Here is a 25899-nt window from a genome sequence, read left to right on the forward strand (position 1 = left end):
TCGTTAACAACTGGCTCAGCCATCCAACATCAGACTCTACATGTGGGTATAAAGCTCTATTGAGGCTTGCTCAGTGCTGCCAGAAATGCTCATAACAATAATATCTTGGAAAACTCCATTTCTTGGTAACAACAGCTTTCTTAAACTCCTCTTTTCTGTCCCCTTCATCTATATCTCTAATGGCGCTTATCAGAGGTTCATCACTGTGAAGTAGATGTAGCAACATATTCAATAATTATCTGCAAAGAATTACCTTTCAATTGGCCTAATTTGCAGAGTAATCATTGCATTTCCATTGCTAATTGAATTTTGAATTGGGAACAATTCTGGTCGTAGATGTCAGTTCAATGGATAATAGCCATTAATGTGTATCCTTTTTGCATGATGCAGGGCTCTTTTTTTTAATACATATTTATTCATGGGATGTCGGTGTCACTGGCTAAGTCAGTGTTTATTGCCTTTGGGAAGGTGGTGGGTTAAATGCTTCCTGGGACCGCTGCAGTGCATGTAGTGTAGGAACACCCACAGCACTGCTAGGGAGTGAGTTCCAGAACTTTGATTGAGCAATAGTAAAGGAATAGCAATAAAGTTCCAAGTCAGGATGATGTGTGACTTGGAGGGGAACATGCAGGTAGTGGTGTACCCATGCATCTGCTGCCCTTGTCCTTCTGGGTGGTAGAGGTGGTAACTTTGGAAGCTGTGAGTGACTAAATGCCCAGAAATATCTTTGTTTTAACTATTAAATGAACATAGTTCAGGTAATACAGCTGCAGATGATGAATGTAAACCTCAACTAATAAGGGGTAAGTTTCCAATGAGCATTGCTTGTCTGTTGTGTGTCTCAGAAATCTAGGCACGTGGTATACAAAAAATTGTGTATGGTATGCGCCTGAATTTCCGATCTGTGCTCCCAGTGGGGAGGCTCAGTGTCAACAGCACATGTGTGTAAAATTACCCTTAAGTATGTTTATTCAATTGAATATTGAACTATATTGAAACAAGTTTTGCAGGAAATGCAGACTCCCCGAATTTCCTATCAATAAACTGGACAAATATTAGTTTCACTGATTACCTATTTATTAATAATGTTACTTTGGTATTGAGAAGGCATTCACATATAAAATAAAATAGGTCATTCATCTTTTGTCAACCGTTTTATCACCTCTGGGGAATACTCATCATTTTTTTTAAAAACTGCACCTTGCCCTCTGGAAACAAGCTGCAAACCTATCCTAAGCTCTCTAGAGAAGGACGTGTTCATAATGTTGAGTAACCTCCTTTTGCATTCTACTTGTATAGTGTAATTGGGCACATGTTCACAGAGGCTCACGCTGTTAGCTATAACAGCACTATTTCATATATTTCGAAAGCAGTCCATACAGACAACATAACTGCATATGCATCTTTATTTTCGTACTGGCTGTGATTTAGAGAAAAAAAATATTTTTAAATCCCTTGCAAAATGTTTAATTCCTACAGGACAGTTACAATCTACTGCACAAGAGGATCAATCATACTTGGGATTTTGTGGTAATGCAAGCCAGTGAACAGCTCAGGTTAGTCCGCCGTCTATTCTCTGTACTATTCCTGTTTGCACTGTACCTGTAGTTCTGAATAATGATGCTTTTTATTAGTTCTACCTACTTCTGCATTTCTGGAGTAGATTTTGTGAAAAACATTAGTGGAAAAGCTTAGCAGTGGTATTTTATCAGGGTAATAATACACTGTCTTAATGCTTACAAAATAGTTTAACCTGAAGTAGTTTCAGATTGATTGTACTGCCAATATAGATGTGTTTAGTATGCAGGTTTAGCATGTCATTGCTATGAATAATTAAGGAACATATGGTAATCCATCGCACTATAAATAGATTCGGAACTATAGAAATGTAACTCAAAAGCAAAATATTGTTTATATTAACCATTTACTTTTCTATGACTGGCATTATAAAGAAATCTATATTGTTACAGATTAAAGAAAAATATAAAGTCCTTGTATAGTTCCAGGCATATTTTTAATTATCATTGTGATAAGGTGGTGGTTTCTTTTTAATATTGCGCTGGCGAGATGTCTTTATGACACTACTAATTACTGAAAAGCTTAAATATTTCATATTTTTTTCCGATTGAGAATGGATTGATTTCAGTTGAAGATTAAAGTTTTTTATTTTAGAATTTATGCTTGTGTAAGTTGAAGGATTGAAAATGCATTCAGATGTGGTACGTTTTTACATTCCTATGCTCTGCCCAACTATTTTCTGTCAAAATCAGCAAATATTTTCCACTTTTTTGTCCGTATGTGTTGAGGAGGGTGAAGGGGAAAGAGGGAACTGGAATGAGGGTGGGGGGGTCAGTGTGGTTGAAGTCTGGAAGAAAATTAAAGATCAGACTGCAGGATTTTATTTGAAAAGCTCTGCTTTGGAGCAGCGTTGCACAGCAGTGTAGTCACAGTCTGTGATCCAAGCAAGCAGGAATACATTTAGTCAGCAAATCCTGTTGATTTGGGGAGGGGGGGGGGATTATTCTTAGGAGTTATGCAAACTGTTCCTGAAAAAATAAACTGTAGGTTTGTCTGCTATGCAGTAATATTTTATTGTCAGTTATTGTTTAAATTATTAAGTCGTTCATATTATTGTTATCTGGCACCCTTACACCCATTTAAGAAATTTGTTAGCTAGCCACTGTGTCTTGATGGCTAGATCTTGGACTTTAAATTATTAAACTGTTGTGTGGTTGTTTCGCCTGAAACAAGAGGCAATGGAACCACCAGTTCATAAATCAGGATGCTTGATGTTCTTGCTGGGTGCTCGAAGTTTTGCAGTTTTGCAGGTAAATACTGCCACTTTGGAGACTTCTACGTAATGTGGACTTTAGCTGAAATCCCAATAGAAAGGAATGTTATTTTTGTTACATTTAGAAGGATCCAGAGCCTGGTACATAAGTCTGAGCAGGAACACACATATCATGTCATGATATTGCGGTTGGTATTTGTCAATATAAGCTTAAACCCAAGAAATGCCTCAGAGTTCTTGACGTTGCAAGAGATAACTACTTTTTTGCGTTTTGTTGCTGTTTACTGCTCTCAACCTGGTTTTTTTTTTGCTAGTGAGACACGAGGGCAGATAGCGACAGATGGCCGGCTCCAGCCTGTGTACCACATGATTAGAATAGAAGTGAAATCAGCATTTATTTTATTTGCTGATGGAGGGAATATAACAGCTTCTGTATCTTTATTTCCGATGGGCAGTGGGATTTGTTTTAAAGTGTGCAGCAGCTTATAGTTCCTCAGAAGTGGAATATCGAGATGCAAAATCCCAAATGACTAAATTCCCATTTAAAGCTGTGTTGCTTTAGGAAGGATTTAGTTGCGGGTTTAATTCACTGTAAGCAAAATTTGGAAGACGATATATCAGCATAATTACATATCTTCTGCACTCTGAGAAGGTGTGGTGGAATAGTTTAATGGCACAGCGAAATCAAATTGAAAGGATTGCGACAAACTTTACAGATAGTAAAAAAGATGCGGCAAAAAAAAAGGGTCCTGATCAAGCAGCCATGCAAGAACACACAAAAATAGACATGGGGGATAAATTGGACGGTCCCCAAAAACAGAAGCAGGAAATGTGTTGCATATTTAATCCACACCCGTTCAATGCAATACAGGCAGCACGCCAATTTAGTACTTCCTGAATGATTTCCGCATGCAACCAGTACTAACCACATTGTTCATTGACTGCATGAGTCACCAAGCAATTCAAAATTGTAACTTGCAAGCGCCAGTTAAAGCTAGACTGCACCGCTTAAAGCCAGCATGCAACCCAGGCTGGCACATCAGGCAATGGATCATGGTTGAGCCCACAGATGTGGACACAATGGAGTGGACCAATAATTCCATGCCTGAAAGGATGGACTCCAAGCTCTGCACAAACCGGTGTCATGTTGGGCTCTTCCATACTTTTTGGCATTGCTTACACAGGACATCTGGTGGGTCTTAAAGGGGGGATAAATCTAGGCTGGAGCTAATGCTGGAAGTTGTACAGGATCTGAATCCAATTGAATAATGAATCTGTTTGCTTTTCAATTAACCTGGGAAGGAAGTGAATCACTAGAGTGGATGTGTTGGTCAACTAATTTCAAGAGTGTGGGGCCAAGTCATGATGAAACTAGGAATCCATTTAGTCTTTGTCAGATACAGTGGGTGATAGTAAAAAAAAAAACCTCATGGCTCCTGTAGATTAGTCAGTGACAGAAATAGTGAGCGGTCGTAACTTTCATATCTACAGGTAGGGATGTTTGGGGAAATGATCTTGAATGCGGGATATCCTGCTGACACATCTGACCTATTGACTCTTTGATGTAGCTCATGCAAGGCTCATCCTTGAAATTTTCATCCTGTCTGCAGAGCCTGTAAATTCTTTGAGGAGCTGCTTAATGTCTTTGATGCCCATCCTCCTCAAATGTTGCCAACAATTTATTTTCCTCCAACCTGTACTGCCTCCCCTTGCTCCCTTAAAATTGCGACAAAAGAATACCCATTGAGACTGTGAAACCTGTGCTCAGAACCTCATAATGTGATGGAGAGACACATTTCACAGTGGTTTCAGAGGCCCTTAGTCTCACAGAACTTTCTCAGCCCACATGAAAGCCAAAATAAACTTGTTTTAAAGTTGTTCTGTAGCTACAGCAATTTCTCATAACAGTTTCTTCAGACAATGTGCTGCAATGTGTCTCAGCTTCCCACAATCTTTACTTACCTGAATTCACATATGGCAGGGCCGTTGCCCACCAGGCATTAAATGGATGTCTAAGCATCCAATATGATGGAGTGTGCAGGCAGGCATTTTGTGCCCAATATGCATCACCTGTTGTATTGACAGAGACCCCTGTGAACAGGGGATTGTCCCTAATGTCTGTTCGCATCACGCTTTCCCAAATTCTTTGGGCTGGATTTTATGTGGTGCTCTGTTCCCCAACCCCCAAGCAAAATGTCGGTAGGAAGAAAACCCATGGAAAATTGACTGACATGATGTAAAAGCTTCTGTGGGTATGGAAAAAGGAAGCGATTGGCTCAGACAAATACGGGTCAGTTACAGGCAGAATCAGGAGTATTCATAATGGTGAATAGGTAAATGGCAGAAAAGTTCAATTATAATTTTGGGCGGGATTCCCATGGTTCTCAGTGGCGGAAAGTGGCGGGATTCTCTGTTTCCAGCGCTGTCAATTGGAACTCCCATTGAAGTTGCCCCATGGCGCCGGGAAACCCGCGGATGGGGGTGCGCTGCTGGAGAGGGCAGAGAATCCCACCACCAGTGAACGGTTGGAGAATTCCAGTCTTTGTACCTGTTTTCACCAGGGAAGATACAGGACACATGCAAGATGTAGGGATCCAGGAGATCACCTGAGAACGCAAAGTTGAAGGCAATTAGTATAAGAAGGTTACAATGGAAAAATTAAAGAGACAGAAAGTTGATGTGCGGGATTCTCCCCTACCCGGCGGGGCGGGTGGTCCCAGCGTCGAGGTGTGGTGTGAACCACTCCAGTGTCAGGCCCAGCGCAAGAGCAGGGGGATTCGTCTCCGCACCGGCCATGGTGGAGGTACACAGCAGCCGGTGCGGAGGGAAAGAGTGCCACCATGGCACAGGCCCACCCACAGATTGGTGGGCCCCGATCGCGGGCCAGGGCACCGTGGGGCCTCCTCCCGGGGCCAGATCCCCCCCCCCCGAGGCTGCCCACAGAGCCAAGTCCCGCCGGTAAGTACCAGGTCTAATATACGCCGGAAGGACCCGCCTAAAACGGTCAGCCGTTCAGCCCATTGTGGGTCGGAGAATCGCGGGGGGGGCGGGCCACTGCCAGCGGCCGCCGACCGGCGTGGTGCGATTTCCGCCCCCGCCAAAACCCCGGCGCTGGAGAATTCGGCAGCCAGCGGGGGCGGGATTCATGCCCCCCCCACGCCGATTCTCTGGTTCCTGAAGATTGGAAGGTAGCAAATGTCATCCCCACTATTTAAGAAGGGAGGGAGAGAGAAAACAGGGAACTACAGAGCTGTTGCCTTACATTAGTGGCAGTAAAAATGCTGGAATATATTATAATGGATGTGATAAATAGACACTTGAACAATCCTGATTTGATAGGGCAGTCAGCAAGGACTTACAAATGAGAACCATGTTTGATAAACTTGGTGGAGTTTCTCTAAGATGTTACAAACAAAATTGATAAAGGAGAGTCGATGAACGTTGTACATTTGGACTTTCAGAAAGCTTTTGATAACGTTCCCGACAGGAGGTTTATTAGCAAAATAGAAGCACCTGGGATAGGAGGCAAGACATTGACATGGATTGAGGATTGACTAACAGGCAGAAAACAGAGAGTCGGAATAAAAGGGCCGTTTTTGCATTGGCTGACTGTGGCTAATGGGGTACGGCAAGGATCTGTACTTGGGGCCCCAGCTGTTCACAATATATATCAATGATTTGGATGTGGGGACCAAATGTAATATTTCCAAGTTCACAGATGATACAAAGCTGGGCGGGAATGGTGCTGTGAGGAAGATTTGAAGCGGCTACAGGAGGATTTGGACAGTCTTAGTGAGTGAGCAAGAACATGGCAAATGGAATATAATGGGGAAAAATGTGAGGTAAATCACTTTGGTTTGAGGAACGGGTGCACAGACTATTTCCTAAATGGTAAGAAATTAGAAAGTGCAGATGTTCAAATGAACCTGGGTGTCCATGTTCATACGTCATTGAAAGCTGGCATGCAGGTGCAGCAAGCTATTAGGAAGCCTAATGGAATGTTAGCCTTTACCATAAGAGGATTTGAGTACAGGAGCAGTGAGATCTTGCTTCAATTGTAAAGGTTAGATCGCACCTGGAGTATTGTGGGCAGTTTTGGTCCCCTTGCCTTAGAAAGGATATTATTGCCACAGATGGAGAGCAACAAAGGTTAACCAAGCAGTCAAGGGATGGTGGGAGAGATCGGGAAAACCTGGCCTGTATTAACAAAGAACAAAGAAAATTACAGCACAGGAACAGGCCCTTCGGCCCTCCCAGCCTGCGCCGATCCAGATCCTTTATCTAAACTCCAGATCCTTTATCTAAACAAATGCTCAAATATTCGTAAGTGTTTCAAAGAATGATAGGTGATCTCATTGAAACCTACAAAATACTTAAATAGATGGATAGGGTAGATGCAGGTAAGATGTTTGGGGAGTCTAGAACCAAGAGACACAATTTCAAAATACGGAGGAAGCCACGTGGGATTGAGATGGGAAGAGGGTTGTGAATCTTTGGAATTCTGTAGCCCAGAGGGCTGTGAAGATTCAGTCAGTGTGAATGTTTAAGGCAGAAATTGATTGATTTATGATTAACAATAACAGAAAGGGTTGTGGGGTAGAGGAGTTAGTGGGTGGGGGTCGAAAGCCTTCGAGAGAGGGTTAAAGGGAGGGATGATATTGGTGGGGGGGGGGGGGGGGGGGGTTGGGAGGAAATGCCACCGATGGGCAGAAAGGAGTGGGATGGCCCTTAATGGCCACTTAAGGGCATAAGTAGACCCGAAGGAGGGCCACATGCTGGATTTCAAGAGCTCCCCTCCCCCCTTGAACACACCAGCAGAGGAGAATAAAAATGCAGGCAATGAATACCTGGCTTTCCCCTACTTACCCATTGTTATCCAAGCTTGGATGTACTTGAGATTCTGCTTTAGACTTGCATTTGTTGCGTCAATATCTGAGGAGTTGAAAATGGAACTGAAAGCTGTAGAACTGTCACTATACTGCTCCATTTCTGGTTGTTAGATGGAAGGAAGATGATTGATGACATAGCTACAGGTAGTTGGACAGCAAAGTGCTTGATGATTTTGGCCTCCAACAAATACAACCATTTTCTCTTCTGTCAGCTGACTGCCGCCATGGGAGGATTTTCTGCTTAAATGTGCAGTAAAGCTCTCTCAACGTGCAACCAATAACCTGACATGCCTTGTTAACAGCCGAATGTTAACTGAATATTGTTAAGATAATACTTGGTAACTAATTCATGATTCAGAATATCCAGTGAAAAGAGATTTTCAGGAAAGTTTTGGCAAAATTCCACATCGGAAACTTTTAAGGAAGCGAGATGCACTGAGGAATTACTAGTAAATTAGTAAAAAGATAGTGGTGCTGATAATGCGAAATGCACTGTTTGGGACAATGTCCATGGGAATTGCAAAATTGCCTTATTTAGGTTCTACCTTGCTTGCACTATATATAAGTAGTATAGAGATGGATACTTCAGGTAATGCTATATTTGCAGATGATAGGGTGGCACAGTGGCGCAGTGGTTAGCACTGATTCCACACAGCGCCAAGGACCCAGGTTCGAATCCCGGCCCTGGGTCAATGTCCGTGTGGAGTTTGCATATTCTCCCCATGTCTGCGTGGGTCTCACCCCCACAACCCAAAGATGTGCTGGGTAAGTGGAATGGCTAAATTGCCCCTTAATTGTACAAATTAAAACAAATTTTTGCAGATGATAGCAAGCTCTGGGTTCAAATCCAAGTCAAGGTAAATTGAACATTTTCAAATGCCTGCAGACAAATTAGGACTGATATGATTGGAAATTTGTGGGCCAGTACTTCATGGCTTCGTGATCTGTACTTTGGTGGGCTGGGAGTGTAGTGTTGTAAAATTGGCCCTATTTGGCAGATAGCTCACAGAAATGCAAACAGGATTTAAATAAGCCAAATGTGATACTGTACTGGAAGCAGAGAGCAGAAATGTAAGGCACTGTCAAACGTACACAAGAGTGGGTCAGGTCTTCAATGGGTGGATTTGGGCCACCTGCAGTTCTGCTAACATCACAGTTTTTGTTCTCAGTACACTGAGAGTTTTGATCGAGAGGGCTACAATGTATTGTGAGTTATTGATATTCTTGTACTATTCAAGTGTTATTGAGGCTTTAGAAACATAAGCAGAATGGTTAATGTTGCAAGGTGGAGGACACAGCAGGTAATGGAAGATAGATCTTTCCTTTAAGAAAGTCAATAATCAGGCCACATCATTTCTGTCTGCCCTTGAGCTGTTTGACAATTATAGAACATAGAACAGTACAGCACAGAACAGGCCCTTCGGCCCTCGATGTTGTGCCGAGCCATGATCACCCTACTCAAACCCACGTATCCACCCTATACCCGTAACCCAACAACCCCCCCCCCCCCCCCTAACCATACTTTTTAGGACACTACGGGCAATTTAGCATGGCCAATTCACCTAACCCGCACATCTTTGGACTGTGGGAGGAAACCGGAGCACCCGGAGGAAACCCACGCACACAGGGGGAGGACGTGCAGACTCCGCACAGACAGTGACCCAGCCGGGAATCGAACCTGCGACCCTGGAGCTGTGAAGCATTTATGCTAACCACCATGCTAGGGTACGGATACTTGCGGGTCCGGCAGATGCCTCAAGCTGGTATTAATCTCTGAGTTGCGTCATGGCAAATTTTCAGGGATGAGAATTTTTTTCGGACTTCTGCCTCCTCCAGTCTGTAGTCCTGGGGTTTCAAAATGAAAGTGTCTCTGGTGATCAGGCTAATGCATCACCACTCACTGGTGAGATGGAGTTGTTCCTATTAGCAGCAAGTGTGAGAGAGAAACACACCAGTGACTGGAGGAGCAGCAAGCAGTGGGAAGGTGATTGGCAGTACATGAGCCTGAGCACCGGCACGGGCAGTGGTGCAAGTACAGCAGCTGTTGGTTAAAAACCCTGTCCGAGTGGGAGCAGAGGTAGCTTGACCTGCAGGTCAGTGAACTGGTGGACTGACGTGGTCTATCTAGCCAAGGCCATCACTCCAGTGGAGCCATCTCACAAAAATACAAAGGAGTGAATGAGTGTAGGGAGTGGAGTTTGGGAAGGGATGAGTTGGTGCAGGAAGCATGGTTTGGATAGAGAGCCTGGAGTGCGTGTGTCAGGAGAAGGGTTTTGGGAAGAAGGGATACTAAGTTTGGGGAGGGTGTTTGAGAAGTGGGGCGGCTGATGTAGTTTTGGGAAGGGGTTGGGAAGAGAGGCTGTTGATTCAGGGATTCTTTATTTGGGCGAGGGGCTATCATTGATGTATTTCTCCCAACTTCAAGGACTGATGCTCCAACAAACAAGTTTATCCATCACATTGATGGTAAGTAAAGAATTATTATCGACAACATTTACCGGTCATATGTAATTAGAATGATTTACAAAACTTATGGGCCAGAAATCTCCGGCCATTGAGATTCATTTTTCCCCCTGGCAACACATCCCGTTTCCCGGCAGCATGGGGTGACTTCAATGGGAAATCCCAATGACAAGCGGCAGGAAGATAAAATCCCGCCATCAGCAAACGACGTGCCGCCAGCAAACACACAGCTGGGGGACCAGAGAATTCCGCCGATGCTCATTAGTGGGTATAGGTAGACAAGAAACTGCCTGCATGGGACATGCAAAAAGTTGGTCAATCTGAACAGTGATACACAACCAAAAACGTTTGGGAATCACTGGTGTATATCACTTATCCAATTACCTGCAAAGAAAAACAATGAATAATTTGATTATATAGATTTTCATAGGCTTTTCTTGAAACCATTTTGCTTGTTTATCTGTAGGGAGGAAGGAAACTTCCTTCATTGTTCAAGTCTGTCTTATTGGTGGGAGTGGAAAGATTACAAATAAGAGCATTGACAGTGGCTAGATTATACCATCAACAGATGTCAGCAGTAGAATAAGTAGAGAAAATATTATACATGTGGAACAGTAAGCACTGCTTTTAATGAAGCATTGCATGGGTTCCAGACCTGGAGAGTCTGTTACTGTTGGCTTACTTAGGATTTATTGGCTTCTTTCTCGAGAAGAGATCTTGCTGGAGGCAATAGTCTTTTGTTCAAAACATTTATTTACATGCTAACTACTTACAAAGGTTAAATTAGACCAAGACAAAGCTGGAGCTACTCTCTAAGATGCTTCACACTTATTGTCTCTTAGCGAGTGACATCACTGTGACATAGAATCTCACGCTCATGCTCAGTAGCTAACATCGGAGTTAACCCTTTACTTTACATCTCCCCCCACCTCCCACCACGTGTTTTTATACCAATATTATTATAAACACATCCCCCTAAACGTTCCCCTCATTGTTTCTTGTGCAGTAACATCAATCCCCAATTGTTCTCAGCTGTCTTTGAGGATGTATGCTCTCTACAATCTTCTTCTTGAACGGCACCAACCTCCTCAGACAGGAATTTCTGCTTCAGATCCTCTGGATAAAGGCGATGATTAGATATTTCCCTTTCTTTTTCTTCTTTCCCTTCTTGGTGCTTTGGGGAAAGGTTCGAACACTGGTTGCTCTTGCTTGAAGAATGAAGCTAGTTTCAGTTCCTCTTCCACCCTTTCCTGAAAGAGCAAATTAGAGTCTGTAATGCTATCTTGCGGCTGGTCAACTTCATCCTTGGTGCACCTGCCTCCCGTTGCATCTAGCCTCACCTAAAAGAGAAATGAAAGATCTACAATGTCCTCCGGTGGTTGTAGAAATTGAGGTTTATCCATAAAAGACGGATTTGCAGCATTCTGAGTCCACTTAAGTTTCTTGAAGATTCTTTTAGCAGATTTCTATTGTCTGGTAAGGCAGCTTTCCCAGAATGGCAGACCACTTTGAAATGGCCATGGCGTTGCACAATTGGGGCGGGGCATTCTTCTCCCCGCCGCATTGGGACTTGGGAAAATGGCGGCTGGTACCTTTTCACGGTGATTCCCTAGTTGCTGCCTTGCTATACTTTTGGTTGTACAACTCAACTTGAACAATTTCATTGGACCATTCTTGGGAAATTTCCCTCGCGGCTCTGCCGAAAGCTTTATTCTACCTCCACTCTTCAGCCTGTCCGCCCAGTTGTACAGCTTTGCCTAAATTTAAATCTTTCCGTGATTGTAAGAAATCTGAGAGATTCTCATCTAAAATGTCCACTCTGTCTCTGATCCGGTCACCTTTCAGTGTTCCACACTTAATTTTCAGCCAGGTTTTCCAATTCGTTGACAAATGAGTCAGTCCCTTCAACTTGTTTTTGACTGCGCCTATTAAATTTCACCCTCTATCAATATCTTTACGAAGACCGAACTGGATTATAGGCTTCGATGACATTGTCATAGGAAGCTTCACCTCCTGTCTGGTCAGCACATCATCTGCTATTCTCCCAACACCATCTAACAAAGTGCTAACTTCATCTTTATTCCCTTAGCCCTCAAGAGCTGAAGCGTTGTGGTCCTGGGTAAAACCTCTTCTCCAATTTTGCCATTGCTCAGCCTATCTATGAACCTTTATATTTTGAAATGATTCTGTTCGGGGCAAAGCATTCCTCACCTTAGCTTGAGATTGTCTTTTCCTGGGTTGCTTGTCTTACCAGTGGCTGGGCTGTCATTATTTGGTTGTGTCCAGTGTTGATTTGGCCTTAACGCCCTCCACCCATAGCTCCGCACTATTTCTGGGTGTCACTTGAGGCTTTTCCTGTTGTTTTCTACTGTTTCTCTGTGGTTGTAGTCAGGGATGCCACCATCTGTTATTTTACGTGCATCTTGGGATTCACAGGCTTCTTACTCCAGTAGAGATCTTGCCGGAAGAAATAGTTTTTTGTTCAAAAACATTTATTTACCATGGTAAATATTTACAACGTTTAAATAAGATTAAGACATAGCAGGAGCTACTCTCTGAAATGCTTTGCACTCAACTCCTCTCAGTGAGCGACATCACTGTGACATAGCTCCTTGCATATATGCTCAGAAAGTATTATTAGAGTTAATCATGTGCTCTCCAGAAAGGAGCCCAGGGGAGAAGGATCAGTGGACGGGAGAGAAGGATACAAAGTTGGGTGTGGGATTTTGGTGAATAGAGGGAAGGGGAAAAGATCAGGGGCACGATCTACTGGCTGTGTTGGCCCAAATGGGGGCGTGACGCTGCCTGTAGATGCTGGAAGAAGCCTCCCCTGGGCTTCACGGCAGCCATTACGCCAGTGCAATGAAACAAGACACAGCGCCGATAGAAAGCCGGGTTGTTCCCAGTGCTACAAGTGCTGTAAACGACCTCGCTAATCCCGCCCAGAGTGGTACTCTGCTTTATTTTGATTAGATTGCGCCCCAGGAGGCTGGAGAGGAAACCAGGGTTGGTAATGTTAGGGGCAGTAGCATTGAGTTTCCTTCTTATATGTGGGATTGGGGACAGCACTCCGCCACTGCGCCCGCAATGTAAATATGAAAAGCTGACTTTGTAAGTAGTAGGCAATCCCACGGTTTGGTTTTACTGAGAGTAGCCAGTGGTGGTTGGCCATCTCCAGGGCAAACCATTCTTGAAGTTTGGGCTTCAAAAACACACCAAGACCCTTATTTTCAAATGAAAAGGGCCTACTACCTTGTAATGGGATAATTTTCTCCCCTTTTCTAACATGCTGCATGTGTGCTTCCTGCTTGCTGTTTTAGCGAATGGCAGAGATACATTTTGGGAGAAGCTCGATACTTACATGAAGGGGAAACACAGACAAAGAATAAAGAAAATTACAGCACAGGAACAGGCCCTTTGGCCCTCCCAGCCTGTGCCAATCCAGATCCTTTATCTAAACCTGTCACCTATTTTCCAAGGATCTACTTCCCTCTGTTCCCCGCCCATTCATATATCTGCCTAAAACGGACGGAAAGATTAGATGATGAGGGATAGGAGGAAGCTCAAGTTGAGCATAAACACTGGTCCATACTGGTTGGGCTGAATGACCTGTTTATGTGCTGTAAATTCGATGTATTCAAATATCTACTCAGATACAGCCAAGTTGGTAAATTGATTCATTTCTCCTTATCTATGTTGATGAACAGGGCAGCTAAGCAACGGAGAAAGTCGGACCGTATTGTACTGGATTGCCAGGAGCAGGCCTATTGGTTCGTCAACAGACCGCCAGTAAGTCATATTACTTACTCGCAATTGAGTTATTTTGACCATTCATTAATTTATGATGGCAGGGTAGCTATGATTTTCTCCTCCAATTGAGTCACCACTTTGAGTGTGTCTAGATAGAGGCGGAGACATGTAGCCTGCTGATTGACCAGTTGCTGATTGAGTAATGTTTTCTTTCTCCAGTGGATTACAGCTGACATTCCCACATGTTCTTGGAAGCTTACTGTCACTAAACTGGCAGAAAGGCAGCCTCATAAGTCAAATCTTACTGTTGTTACTTGAAGTTCTGAGATTTGATTTTGGAGTCCATGGTCCCATCCATTTTTCCGTGAAGACAGAAAACCAGTCATTGCTTTAAATTTGAAAAGGTTTGATATGTATAACTTCCTCCCTTTCAATCCCCTCTCACTCTTTGGGAGGAAATTCAGATTTGGTACATCCTCAATACCTTGTGCTAACAAGATGCATTGAGCTCTTTAAGAACTTTCGCTGTAACTGAAAATAATCCTTGTACATAACAAATAAAACACTTCAAAAATGTGGGATACTGGGCTTACCACTTAGTCATTAACTTGTTTTGTATAAATCTTTGCCAATGTTAACATTTTGCTCAGGTGGGAGTTGGTCCCCATGTTTAAATTTCATACTTTTTTTCCCCATTCCGCATGATATTGTCCAAATTTACCTAGTGATCATGGCCTGATCTGCACCTCTTGATCTGTCTGAAATGGGAACCCACCTCTTCATTCACCTGAGGAAGGAGCTGTGCTCCGAAAGCTAGTGATTTAAAACAAACCTGTTGGTCTTTAACCTGGTGGTGTAAGACTTTTTACTGTGCTCACCCCAGTCCAACGCCGGCATCTCCACTTCAGGAAATGAGAAATGCATTGAACATAGTAACTGTCTTTACCTAATGCTTGCACATTGCAAAACTCTGCAGATTGGCCAATGGAAATGCAGCCCTGAAAGTGGGCAAGGTGTTCATCACCAATGTGATTACATAGACAACCCACCAATTATATAATAATGAGGCCCAGGCTGATATTCACTCTGACATTCACCTGATTGAATCTTGGTCCCGGCTGATATCTACAATACAATACAGCGCAATACTCGAACCGAATCCTACCCCATCTCTCGGGTGCTGAAAAGTCTGCGTTCTCCTGTTCGAAAAATCAGCATCTTATACTATGTTGCAACTTTTTGAATTCCTCATTCTCTCTGCTGCTTGACTTAAAGGTACATGTCCATTAAACATCCTCAGAAACTGTGCAAGTGCCTGGAATCAACATTTATGCTCTTTCCAAGGTGCTTTGTCAATCGGTTTCCTGCTGAAATGAGAGAGGCTGAACAGGAAAGCCTATGTGAACTCCAAACCAACATCGTATTTTGCACATCTTTCAGCGTACCCATGGACATCTGGTGGGAAAAAGGCCCTGCAAAGGCCCCAAGCAGGAGTGCCTTAAAAAATTTATAGATTTCTCAAAGAAGTATTTTAGAGCTTTAAAAGGCTCTTCCTATCACTTTCTTTCTGTTTTTCTTTTCCATACAATGCTATTTAGATATTCATGTATCTTTTATTCCAGTTGTATTTATTCATTTTTGGCCCATACTCTCGTCATTGGGTTGGTCAGTGGGGATTGCAAAGGTTCATAGGAAGGTGAGTGGCCTAAGGGAGGGATTGCATTTAAGTCAGGCTGCCTGAAGAGGCTTTCATGTCCTCCTTGATTTGCATCTGCAAAGATTGGTAAAAAATAACCTTTCTTTGACACAAATTATGTTCAGCACTCAGAAGAGAGCTACATCATCAATATCCCAGTGTCGGCATGATGACATTGTTGACCAATTCTTCTGCTCCAATGATCATCAGACAAACAACAATCGCATTTTTTCTATTCATTCATGGGATGGGGGTGTCGCTGGCTGGGCCAGCATTTATTGCCCATCCCTAATTGCCCTTGACTGAGTGGAGTACATTTAAGAGTAAACCACATTGCTGTGGGGTCTGGAGTCTGTGGGCCAGACCAGGTCAGGACGGCAGATTAGTGACCCAGATGGGTTTTTAAATAACAAATGACAATAGATCTTTAATTCCAGATTTTTACTGAATTTAAATTTCACCATCTGCCATAATGGGATTCGAACCCAGGTCTCCAGAGCATTACCCTGGGTCTCTGGGCTGGTGAGAATATCACTACACCACCAGCTCACCATAGCATCTTGTGCTTGATGTGTTGCTTCATGACAGATGATGAGCAAGTTATATCTTTGGCCATGTCCAGCAAGACGCCATCAGCTATTTCGTAAACTTGATCAGAAATGAACGGGAGAACTGTCTTCTTGGGATTTGCATTTGGTGTAGCTTGTAACGATTTGTGCATGTCCAAGGATCATAACTGTCAGCTCTGGTCTGAAATTAAGTGGCATCTTCTTACAGCTGCACTAGGGTTGATCTATACGATGGTGCTGCGGGGTAGCACAGAAGGCAACCCTCTCTGCAAGTATCACTTGCTGCACAACTTCAATTTCACCAACCGTCAAACTGAGGGTTATCTGCTGAGCTCTTCTGACGCTTGTCTGTTGACTCATTCTTCTGCATCTAATGTTCATTAATTTTTTTCCAGCCACATCTTAATTGCCTGTTCTTTCAGCTCTGACAAAGTTTGCTTAATGTTAAGTTGACCTTTAAAGTTCTCCATATGTTTTCTGAAATGTTGTCCATTGTGAAACTGGCCTTTAATTTTCCCTTTAAATTTCACTTACACATAGGACCGGATTTTCACGGAGTTGGGAATTCTCCGTGGACCATGGGATTATTAAAAATGATGGACAGGGTCCAGATGTAGCTGTCCCACCCCGATTTCTTTTCAAAGGTTGGAAGGAGGTGGCGGGGGGGGGAGGCGTGTTACGGAGGTGGTTACTTCATCCAGTGGGGAGGGAGGTACCTTGTAATCAGGGGTACCTTCCAAAAAATTGTATCCCCTCTTTGTGCCTCCCAAAGTCTATAACTCAATCCCCCTTTTCCATGCTTCCCTTGGATGCCAATCCGTCTCCACCCAAAAAGTCCAAACTCGCCTCACTCTGTCATTCCTGCTATTTTCTTCCAACAACTCTCCAGCCACCTTGGCACTCGCCCCACTAGTGCTGCCTAGGATCTACTTCCAGGGTGTGAGGTTCAGAAATTTCCTAACTTGCGCTACCTACCTCAGTAGTGAAAATTCAGCCCAGACCTTTTACTCGTACCATCACTAGAGCCTTCTCCACTTGCATCGGGAATTGCAAATAATTATAGAAATGATCCGAGAATTAAATGCTAATTGCATTTGAGATTAATTGCAAATTAAATTAGGACAGATTTATATCTGAAGGTAAAATTAGCCCCATTACCTGAACTAAGAATGCATAAGAGATTAATCTATGTGTTGATTTTTTTAAAAACTCACTTTGAACCTCACATACATTGGTAAGCATATACTGGTCACGACTCTGCATAAAACTAAGCATCTGTTAACCTTACAGTCCAACTCCCAAGAAGAGAGATAACACAAAGGAACAGAAAATATAGACATCACCATGTTCTCAGATCAATATGGTTTCCTCTGTGGTTATTCACAGAACTGAATAAAGGTACTGAGGGTCATGTCCTTAATACAGTGCTACCTAGTTTCAGGCCAAAAAAACTGAAAGCATTAAAACAGCTTTTATCCAGAGCTAAATAGGTTACATTGCCCAATGGGTGGTAATGGATCAAGAGTCACCAGATTAACAGGCTGAATGCGCTGGCAAAAAAGCATAGAGCTGTCCCTGGAGGTTACAATGTAAGCTGCTGAAAGCTAGAGCTTTTATTGATTGACAGAAAATATAAGTGATATATCCAGATAAATCTGTGACTTAGGCTCTGTTGTAGATAAATCTGTAATTTAGTGCAGTAGTTTGCATGCTTACTAAAAATGGACAGATGGGCAAAATAAAATTCATATTGCATTGTGCATTAGTAAATGACCTTTCTCTGTTTTATTCCTTTCAAACATGTTAGCTACATTGCACAATGGATTACAATAGTACATTTCATGCCTCATATAACTGCATACAAGAAACATACTTTGATTTCAATTGAAATGAAATATGAAAATCACTTATTGTCACGAGTAGGCTTCAATGAAGTTACTGTGAAAAGCCCCTAGTCGCCACATTCCGGCGCCTGTCCGGGGAGGCTGGTACGGGAATCGAACCGTGCTGCTGGCCTGCTTGGTCTGCTTTAAAAGCCAGCGATTTAGCCGAGTGAGCTAAACCAGCCCCTATTGTATCACATCAGTCAGAGCTTTGTAAGCAGAAATTAAACAGAAAATGTACCATACAACCACAAAGCAGAAGTGCTTCATAATTATTACTGTGAATATTGGCAGAATAATAGAATGTCATAGGTGGAAATAGGCCACTTCCCCATTGAACTCCTGCCAGGGTTTTCTTTCTGCACATTCACAGAATACACACAAGTAATAATATGGAAACATTCAACCCAAGCACCCTACGTTGGCATTTACCCTCCTTGCAAACAAATAGTTCAAAGACATTTACCCACACTATTCTCTTCGTCTCTCGTATTCTCTTATTTACCTATCGTATCTTGAATGTTGGCATACTTTCTTCCTCAACCATGGATCCGGGAAGTGAAACCACAGCCTCACAATTTTCTGTGCAAAGACTTCTTGCTTGATCGCCATTCTAAATCTCGTACAATTTATCTTTGTATTATTGGCCCTTGTTTGAGAGCCCTCATGGCTGCTTTCATCTACCCTGTCCTATCCATCCATAATTTTGAACCTCTTACCCCGTAGTCTGCATTTTTCTCCAATGAAATGACCCCCTGTGGGATGGTCCCCTTCACTGGCAGCGCACCCAACAGTGTGCGATGGCCACAATGGGAAACCCCGTTGGCCGGCTGCTGGAAAGGAGGATACCGCTGCCGGCGGGGGAGCACTGCGCCATGCCGGAAAATGGGGCTGGCGGGACAGAGAATGCACCTCCCCCTATTTTTTAGCTCTTCATATTTGTATTCTGAATATCAGGTAACATGCGAGTGAATCTGTGCTGTTACCCTTCAAGCTTCGATGTCCTTTCTACAGTGGGGACACCAATACCACATAGTTCTATAATTGAGGCATGAATAAGCTTTTATACAGGCTTATCTTTATCTTCTGTTTTTTATGTTCTACACCTGCTGTGATAAAATCTAGAAATCTGTAAGCTTTATTACGGGCTATTCAACCTGAGATCCTGGGCACGATTTAATGGCCTCATCGCGCCTCATTTGGTAACACAACAAGGCCATTGAATCTCGCAAGAGGCCCCTTGCAAGGTTTGAAATGTGCCACGAGAGTTAACGAAATCTCGTGAGACGTCGCAATCTGGATCTCGCTATCACTGAGCGAGATCCAGATTAGCATATTTACATGAGCTATCGGGCTCATTTAAACAAGCCCTCACCGGATTTTCCCTGCACCCGGGAACCAACAGCCTTGCCTGGGAGATGCGCCAGGGCGCCGGTTAGCACTGCTTTCCACAAACGTGGACCAGATGTAATGGCAACTGGGGAGGCAGAGGGGTCCTTACAGGCCATCAGAGACCCATTAGTGGTCCGGTTCTGGGCAGGTTGTACCCTTGACACTCCCGCTGGCACCTGGGAACCTTGGCACTACCAGTCTGGCACCTTGACAGTGCCACCATCCACTTCCACGTTGCCCAGGTTGCCCAGTGCCAGTCTGCCCATGCCAAAGAACAGGCCAGGAGATGCCTTGCCCTTAAGAAATGGGACGAGGTGTGGGGGGAGGGCTCAATGACCCCGGAAGAGGTAGGTTTGGTGCAGTGGGGGGTCCATAGGCCGCGGTGGGGTAGCTGAGTGAGGTTGAAAGATCAGGGCGGGATTGAAAAATCGTGCCCCAATCCGCGAGTAATATTGTTGCTATGGTGGGCCGAGTTCATTCGGGTGGTCATCTTCAGCCAGTGGGAAGGACTGGAAAACGCCAGCCATTGATATGCAGGGCTCCATTTCGCTCATCTACCATGTCTGCTCCTTCCCAAAAAATGTGAAGAGATTTGTGCAGCATCACTTCCTCTTCTGAAGTTAATTCTGGATACTTCTAGCTATTTCCTCTATCTAGATCCATAGTCATTTTCACCCACAATGGGTTCTTAAGAGTGATCCCAACCTCCGACAAACTATCTCACCTTTATTATTGTACTTTTTCAAGTCAATTCCCTTGGAAAAGAGTTGAAGGGCTCTGCTTCAACGGCAGTTTTGGCAGAGAATTCTAACACAGATATATCTGTGGTAAAAGTGATGAGATTTGTTTGCCAATGTGTCAGAACAGTTTTTTTTCAGGTTCATATGCTGTCACTCCAACAAGACTCACTGTCTGAAATAAAAAGAGGAAGTGCTGGAAAAACTCAGCAGGTCTGAAGAATCAGGTCTGAACTTGAAACATTTATCGGGATCTTCGAGCCCCATCATGGCAGAACCCACCATGGGATATTTGACAGCCCCCAAAGGTCAGTTGACTTTTGGCAGCACCTGACAATCCCAGTAGCAGATGGGACTCTGCTTTTCGCTCCACAGATGCTACCAGACCTGCTGGGACTTTCCTGAACTTTTATTTTCGATCTCCAGCATCCGCAGTATTTTGCCTTTATTTAAGATTCGCTACTTGACCTGCTTCAGAGCAAGCAGACAATTTAAAAGTTGGGGAGTATTGAGGACACAACGACTGTAATATCATCAGATTCAGTGTAAGACTAGAAAAAGGAAGAGCAAAGGAACACTTTCTATGATGGGCATGATAGTAGAGTGAGAAGATAATCAAGGCAAGGGTGGAGATGAAGAGAATGGCAGTGATTTTAAACAAGTATTTGTCTCAGTTTTGCCAGAGGAGATGGATATTGAAATTTTCGATCAACCAAAGGTGGTTATTATTAATGGAGGCAATTCAAAGGAAAATAGCATTGTAGAAATTGTCTAAGTTACATAAATTACAGGGATCCAATGGATTATGTCAAAGGATCCTGGGGGAAAAGGGGAAGAAATAACAGAGCATTTATAAATTTGCGTAGAGAGTAAGTTTGTATAGAGAGCTACGGAGTGGCTGTCAATTATATTGTTTCTTCTTAAAAAAGACAAAAATACACCAGGAGAAAAGGGCCAACCAGTTGCGTCAAAATTACGACAGTACTAATACAGGAAAAAAATTACTAAGCCCTTGGATAAATAAGAGTAAATCAGGGACAGTCAGCATAGATTTCTAAGCAGAAGGATGCACAGTGTGTCTTTAATAGATTTAGAAAGAAATGTTTGATAGGGTGCTTAAATTACATATTAATGACAAAGGTAGCACATACACACAGATGTGTAGCCATATAGATAAAGAAGTGGTTGGAAGATGGAAAGTTAAACTTCGGGACAAAATCGATTTTTGACAACTGAAAAGCTTTGGTGAATGGTAATTTACAGAAGTTTGGATTGGTGTCTCATTATTTACTGCAACATAAATGGGCAGGACTTTAAAAAATATGGCACCGATGTTACCTAACTGTATGAAGGACAGTGAAGTCTGTAGTGTGGCTTTCTGCCAGCGGGAATGGAGAGGGAACTTTTTTACAGCCATTTAAATTGCACACTCGCATCATTCATATTTCATTTCACTGGAGCCAAGAAGGTGGCTTCAGATACATGATTAAAGGTTATGAAAAGGTCGCAGATTGTGACTATTGGTTGACAAGAGACTATGAAACATAAACTTGCCATTATATAACTCCTTTAGCACAGTGAAACATTGTAAAGTTGCTTCACAGCAAATGAAAACTTGACATCAAATTAAGTGATGATGTATTAGGACAGCTGATTAAAGTAGGTTTCAGGGAAGCTCTGAAAGGGGGACAGCGATATAGAACGGTAGTGCGGTTCAGGGAAGGAACTCTGGAGTTCAGAGCCTGAGCAGCTAAAGGCAGTCCAATGAAAATTGGGGATGCGCAAGAGGCCAAAATTGAAAAAGTGCAACAATCTCACAGGTTTGTCAGGCTAAAGGGGGGACTCCACAGATTGGTAAGAGGTGAGGTCATGGAGGGATTGGAAAATAAAGAGAGCTGTAAAATTGAGTGCAGGGTTGATAGATGAACAGGATTGAGTGAGAGCAGGAGAGTTCTGGGTGGAAGATGGGAGGTGTAAATTTCTTGTGCACTGGTGTGAATGATGCACAGAAGAACCTCTAGTTCTTGACTAGTTAAAGTTTTTTATTATTAAATAAATGTGTGGTTAAGATAACTATAATGAATATATTACAAACTACTAATACTGATAAATTATCCTAGAGCTACTGCAAGTACGTTTATCCACTAACACGGCTAACTCCCAACTTTTCGAGGTACAGTCACATGGTAGACTTACATGCCGCCTACTGGTCGGAAGTCATTTAGGTCATTATATACAAGATAGCTTATGAATATTATTGCATCCCCTTTCCTTTGGAAATGTAATTATTTATATTCAGGACTTTGTTTAACAGTACAATATGATATGCATAATTATACGTGACATTTTTTTTTTATAAATGTTTTTTATTGAGTTTTCATGTGTTATATATGACAAGTTACAAATTATTAGAGAGAAAAAAAGAAAACACAAAAATTTAGCATGTATATTTACAGGTAAGCATCTTTATAACAACAATTGTGGCCGCCCCCTTTAGCTGGCATACATATTTTACATTCCCCAATATGGCCGAGGCACATGTTTATAGGCATTTATTTATAGTTTGGTTTTGGGCCTTAGCTTGCCATCAAACCCCCATAACGAACCCATAACCCCCCCCCCCCCGGCTACCTTCCCCCGATTCCCGTCCATTTTCCCCTGATTCTTGGCCACCCGACTATTCTTCCTCTTGTTCGTTGGCCACAAACAGGTCCCGGAACAGTTGGATGAATGGCTCCCACGTTCTATGGAAGCCGTCGTCTGACCCTCGGATGGCGAATTTGATTTTCTCCATTTGGAGAGATTCCGAGAGGTCGGACAGCCAGTCTGCAGCTCTGGGCGGTGCTGCTGAACGCCAGCCAAACAGGATTCTACGGCGGGCGATCAGGGAGGCAAAGGCAAGGGCGTCCGCCCTCCTCCCCAGGAATAGATCTGGCTGGTCTGAAACCCCGAAGACCGCCACTATCGGGCATGGCTCCACCCTCACCCCCACCACTTTGGACATAGCCACGAAGAAGGCTGTCCAGTAATCCACAAGTCTGGGGCAAGACCAGAACATGTGGGCGTGGTTGGCCGGGCCTCTTTGGCACCGTTCACATCTGTCCTCCACCTCCGGGAAGAACCTACTCATACGGTTTCTCGTTAAGTGGGCTCTATGTACCACTTTTAGTTGCGTCAGGCTGAGCCTTGCACACGTGGAGGTGGAGTTGAACCTCTGCAGTGCTTCGCTCCAGAGTCCCCATCCTATCTCCATCCCCAGGTCGTCCTCCCATTTCCTTCTTGTTGCATCCAGTACGGTGTCGTCCCTTTCTACCAGTCGGTCATACATGTCGCTACAGTTCCCTTTCTCTAGGATACTTGCGTCCAGTAGGTCTTCCAGTAGTGTCTGTCGTGGCGGTTGTGGTACGTCCTTGTCTCCTTTCGTAGGAAGTTTTTGAGCTGCTGGTACCGTAGCTCGTTCTTATACGTGACATTTAACTATTTCTTGTTCATCAGGTTTCCATCTCTGCTTTGTTGATCTTCTGAGTAGTGGCTGAACCTGTGACCGTGCTTCATGTTCATTTGTTGTTGTTGATGATATTTCTTGTTTTCTTCTTGACTTTGAGTATCTTGACTTTGTTCTGGCTCTGTATGCTGAAGTGATTCTTTATCAACTGTTTTGGAGTGCTCACCATGTCTTGTGGTTATCGTACAAAAGGTTGCTGAACTTGAGCTAAACTCTTCTGTTTCTCCGAAAGACTGTTCTGTCATCAGTGATGATCAGATCCAAATAAGGACCTGCCTGTCGCAGTATCTTAGCATACTTTACCCATCCATTCCAGTGGAATCTTCCAGTCTGACTGTGTCATCTGGTTGCAATGGTTGGAGTCTTCTCGCGGATTTGTCATCAAATCTCCTTGTGGATTTGTTCTCAAATCTCCTTTGCCTCCTTTTTTGAAAGATCGGTTTCCTCTCCAAACCTGGAGTAACTGAATCTGTCGGCAGTTTGAACTGAAGCTTTCTACACCGTGTGCAGTTTTTTAGCTTCCTGCACTGTGTGCAGCTGTTCACCTTCCTACACTGTGGGCAGTTTTTTACCATTGCTTCAATAAAGCGGTTGACATTGCCCTGCATGAAATCTTTGAAGAATCATCCTTTGTTGCCAAAGCAAAAAAACATTTGCCTCACTTAATTCTGCCCTCACATTGAATAGCTGCAGCAGGAACCTATAGGCCATCTCTCATGGAGATTTTTTATCACCTTTTGCAAGACTGTGTCTTTGGTCGTTTCTTGTTTTATCAATCTTGATTGGTCATCAGATACAGGAAGTGATTCAGAAGTGATTCAGTGACCATATTTACATGAACTTGAACATCCTCCTACATCTGATGTACCTCTTCTATGCCTGTGGCTTGAGATGGTGCATCGGCTACGATTAGATGCTTGCCTGGTGTATATATTGGCTCAAAAACATATTGTTGTAGCTTCATTATCATGCGTTGGATCCTAGGGGACATTTGTTCAGATTTTTGCTACCAGTGATCTGTGTTCAGTTTCCATGACCAAGGTTGGCAGACCATGTACATAGTCATGGAACTTAGTAAGACTATTAATTAACCTCGGCATTCCTTTTCAATTTGCGCATACCTCCATTCCATATCTGACATTGATCCGGATGCATATGCTATTGGAAGCCAGTTTTCTTCCACATCTTAATGTATTAAGACCACTCCCAACCCATCCTTTGAAACGTCTGTTGAAAAATGTCTGGACTGGCGCTGTAGTCAATGCTTGTTGTAATTCTTGCCATTCCTGTTCATGTCTAGTAGACCATTGGAATATTGCGCCTTTCTTGATTGTTTCCTTGAGGTGTGAAGTTTTCTCTGCAAGGTGGGTATAAATTTGCCAACAAAATTTGTCACTCCCAAAATCCTCCTTCTTGTCATTGGGACATGGCATATTCAAGATAGCCTTTATTTTGTCTTGATCCAACTGTATACCTTTCTCAGAGAACATGGGCGCGATTCTCCGACCCCCACGCCAGGTGGGAGAATCACGGGAGTGCCGGGCGAATCACGCCAGGCCGCTCTGGCACCCACACGCGATTCTCCCATCCACCCCAAAACGGCGTGTCGCGTTTTGCGACAGGCTGCTCGGAGAATCGCCGCTCCAGTCGAGCAGCAATTCTCCGGCCCGGATGGGCCAAGCGGCCTGCCGAATCCAACCGGTTCACGCCGGCGCCAACCACACCTGGTCGCTGCCGGCGTGAACAGCGCGCGACCGCTGCGTGTGGGGCCTGTGGGGGGCGGAGGAAGAATCGAGCACCAGGAGGGTGCTCAGGAGGAGTCTGGCCCGCGATCGGTGCCCACCGATCGTCGGGCCGGCATCTCTGGGAGATGCACTCGTTTCCCTCTGTCGCCCGCAAGATCAATCCTCCATGTCTTGCGGGGCAGCGGAGGGGAAGACGGCAACCACGCATGCGCGGGTTGGCGCCTGCCAACCTGCACATGCGCAGGTGACATCATTTAGGTGCCGCCGGCCGTGTCATTCAGGCGGCGTCGCTTTGACGCAAGCGTCAAGGCCCCCTGGGGGTGGGAGAATAGGGGCGAGGAGCGGCCTCCGACACCGGAGTGAAACACTCCGGTTTTCACTCCGGCGTCGGCACTTTGTCTCCCTTTGGGAGAATCGCGGCCCTTGTCTCCCAGGATCGTAATACTGCTAACACCAAATTGACATTTGGACATTTGGCT

General features: G+C 43.9%; 1 protein-coding gene across 6 annotated transcripts in view; it reads left to right on the forward strand.

The window, feature by feature from the left end:
- Positions 1 to 25899, forward strand: part of rgs11 (regulator of G protein signaling 11) — a 161050-nt gene that overhangs the window by 69100 nt on the left and 66051 nt on the right. For all 6 annotated transcript variants that reach the window (XM_038820414.1, XM_038820416.1, XM_038820413.1 and 3 more), the window contains exons 7-8: positions 1480 to 1556; positions 13851 to 13932. In XM_038820414.1, the coding sequence (XP_038676342.1) occupies positions 1480 to 1556; positions 13851 to 13932 (159 nt within the window). The remainder of the gene's footprint in view (positions 1 to 1479; positions 1557 to 13850; positions 13933 to 25899) is intronic.

Source organism: Scyliorhinus canicula, chromosome 15 (assembly GCF_902713615.1).
Source record: "Scyliorhinus canicula chromosome 15, sScyCan1.1, whole genome shotgun sequence".
Lineage (NCBI taxonomy): Eukaryota > Metazoa > Chordata > Chondrichthyes > Carcharhiniformes > Scyliorhinidae > Scyliorhinus > Scyliorhinus canicula.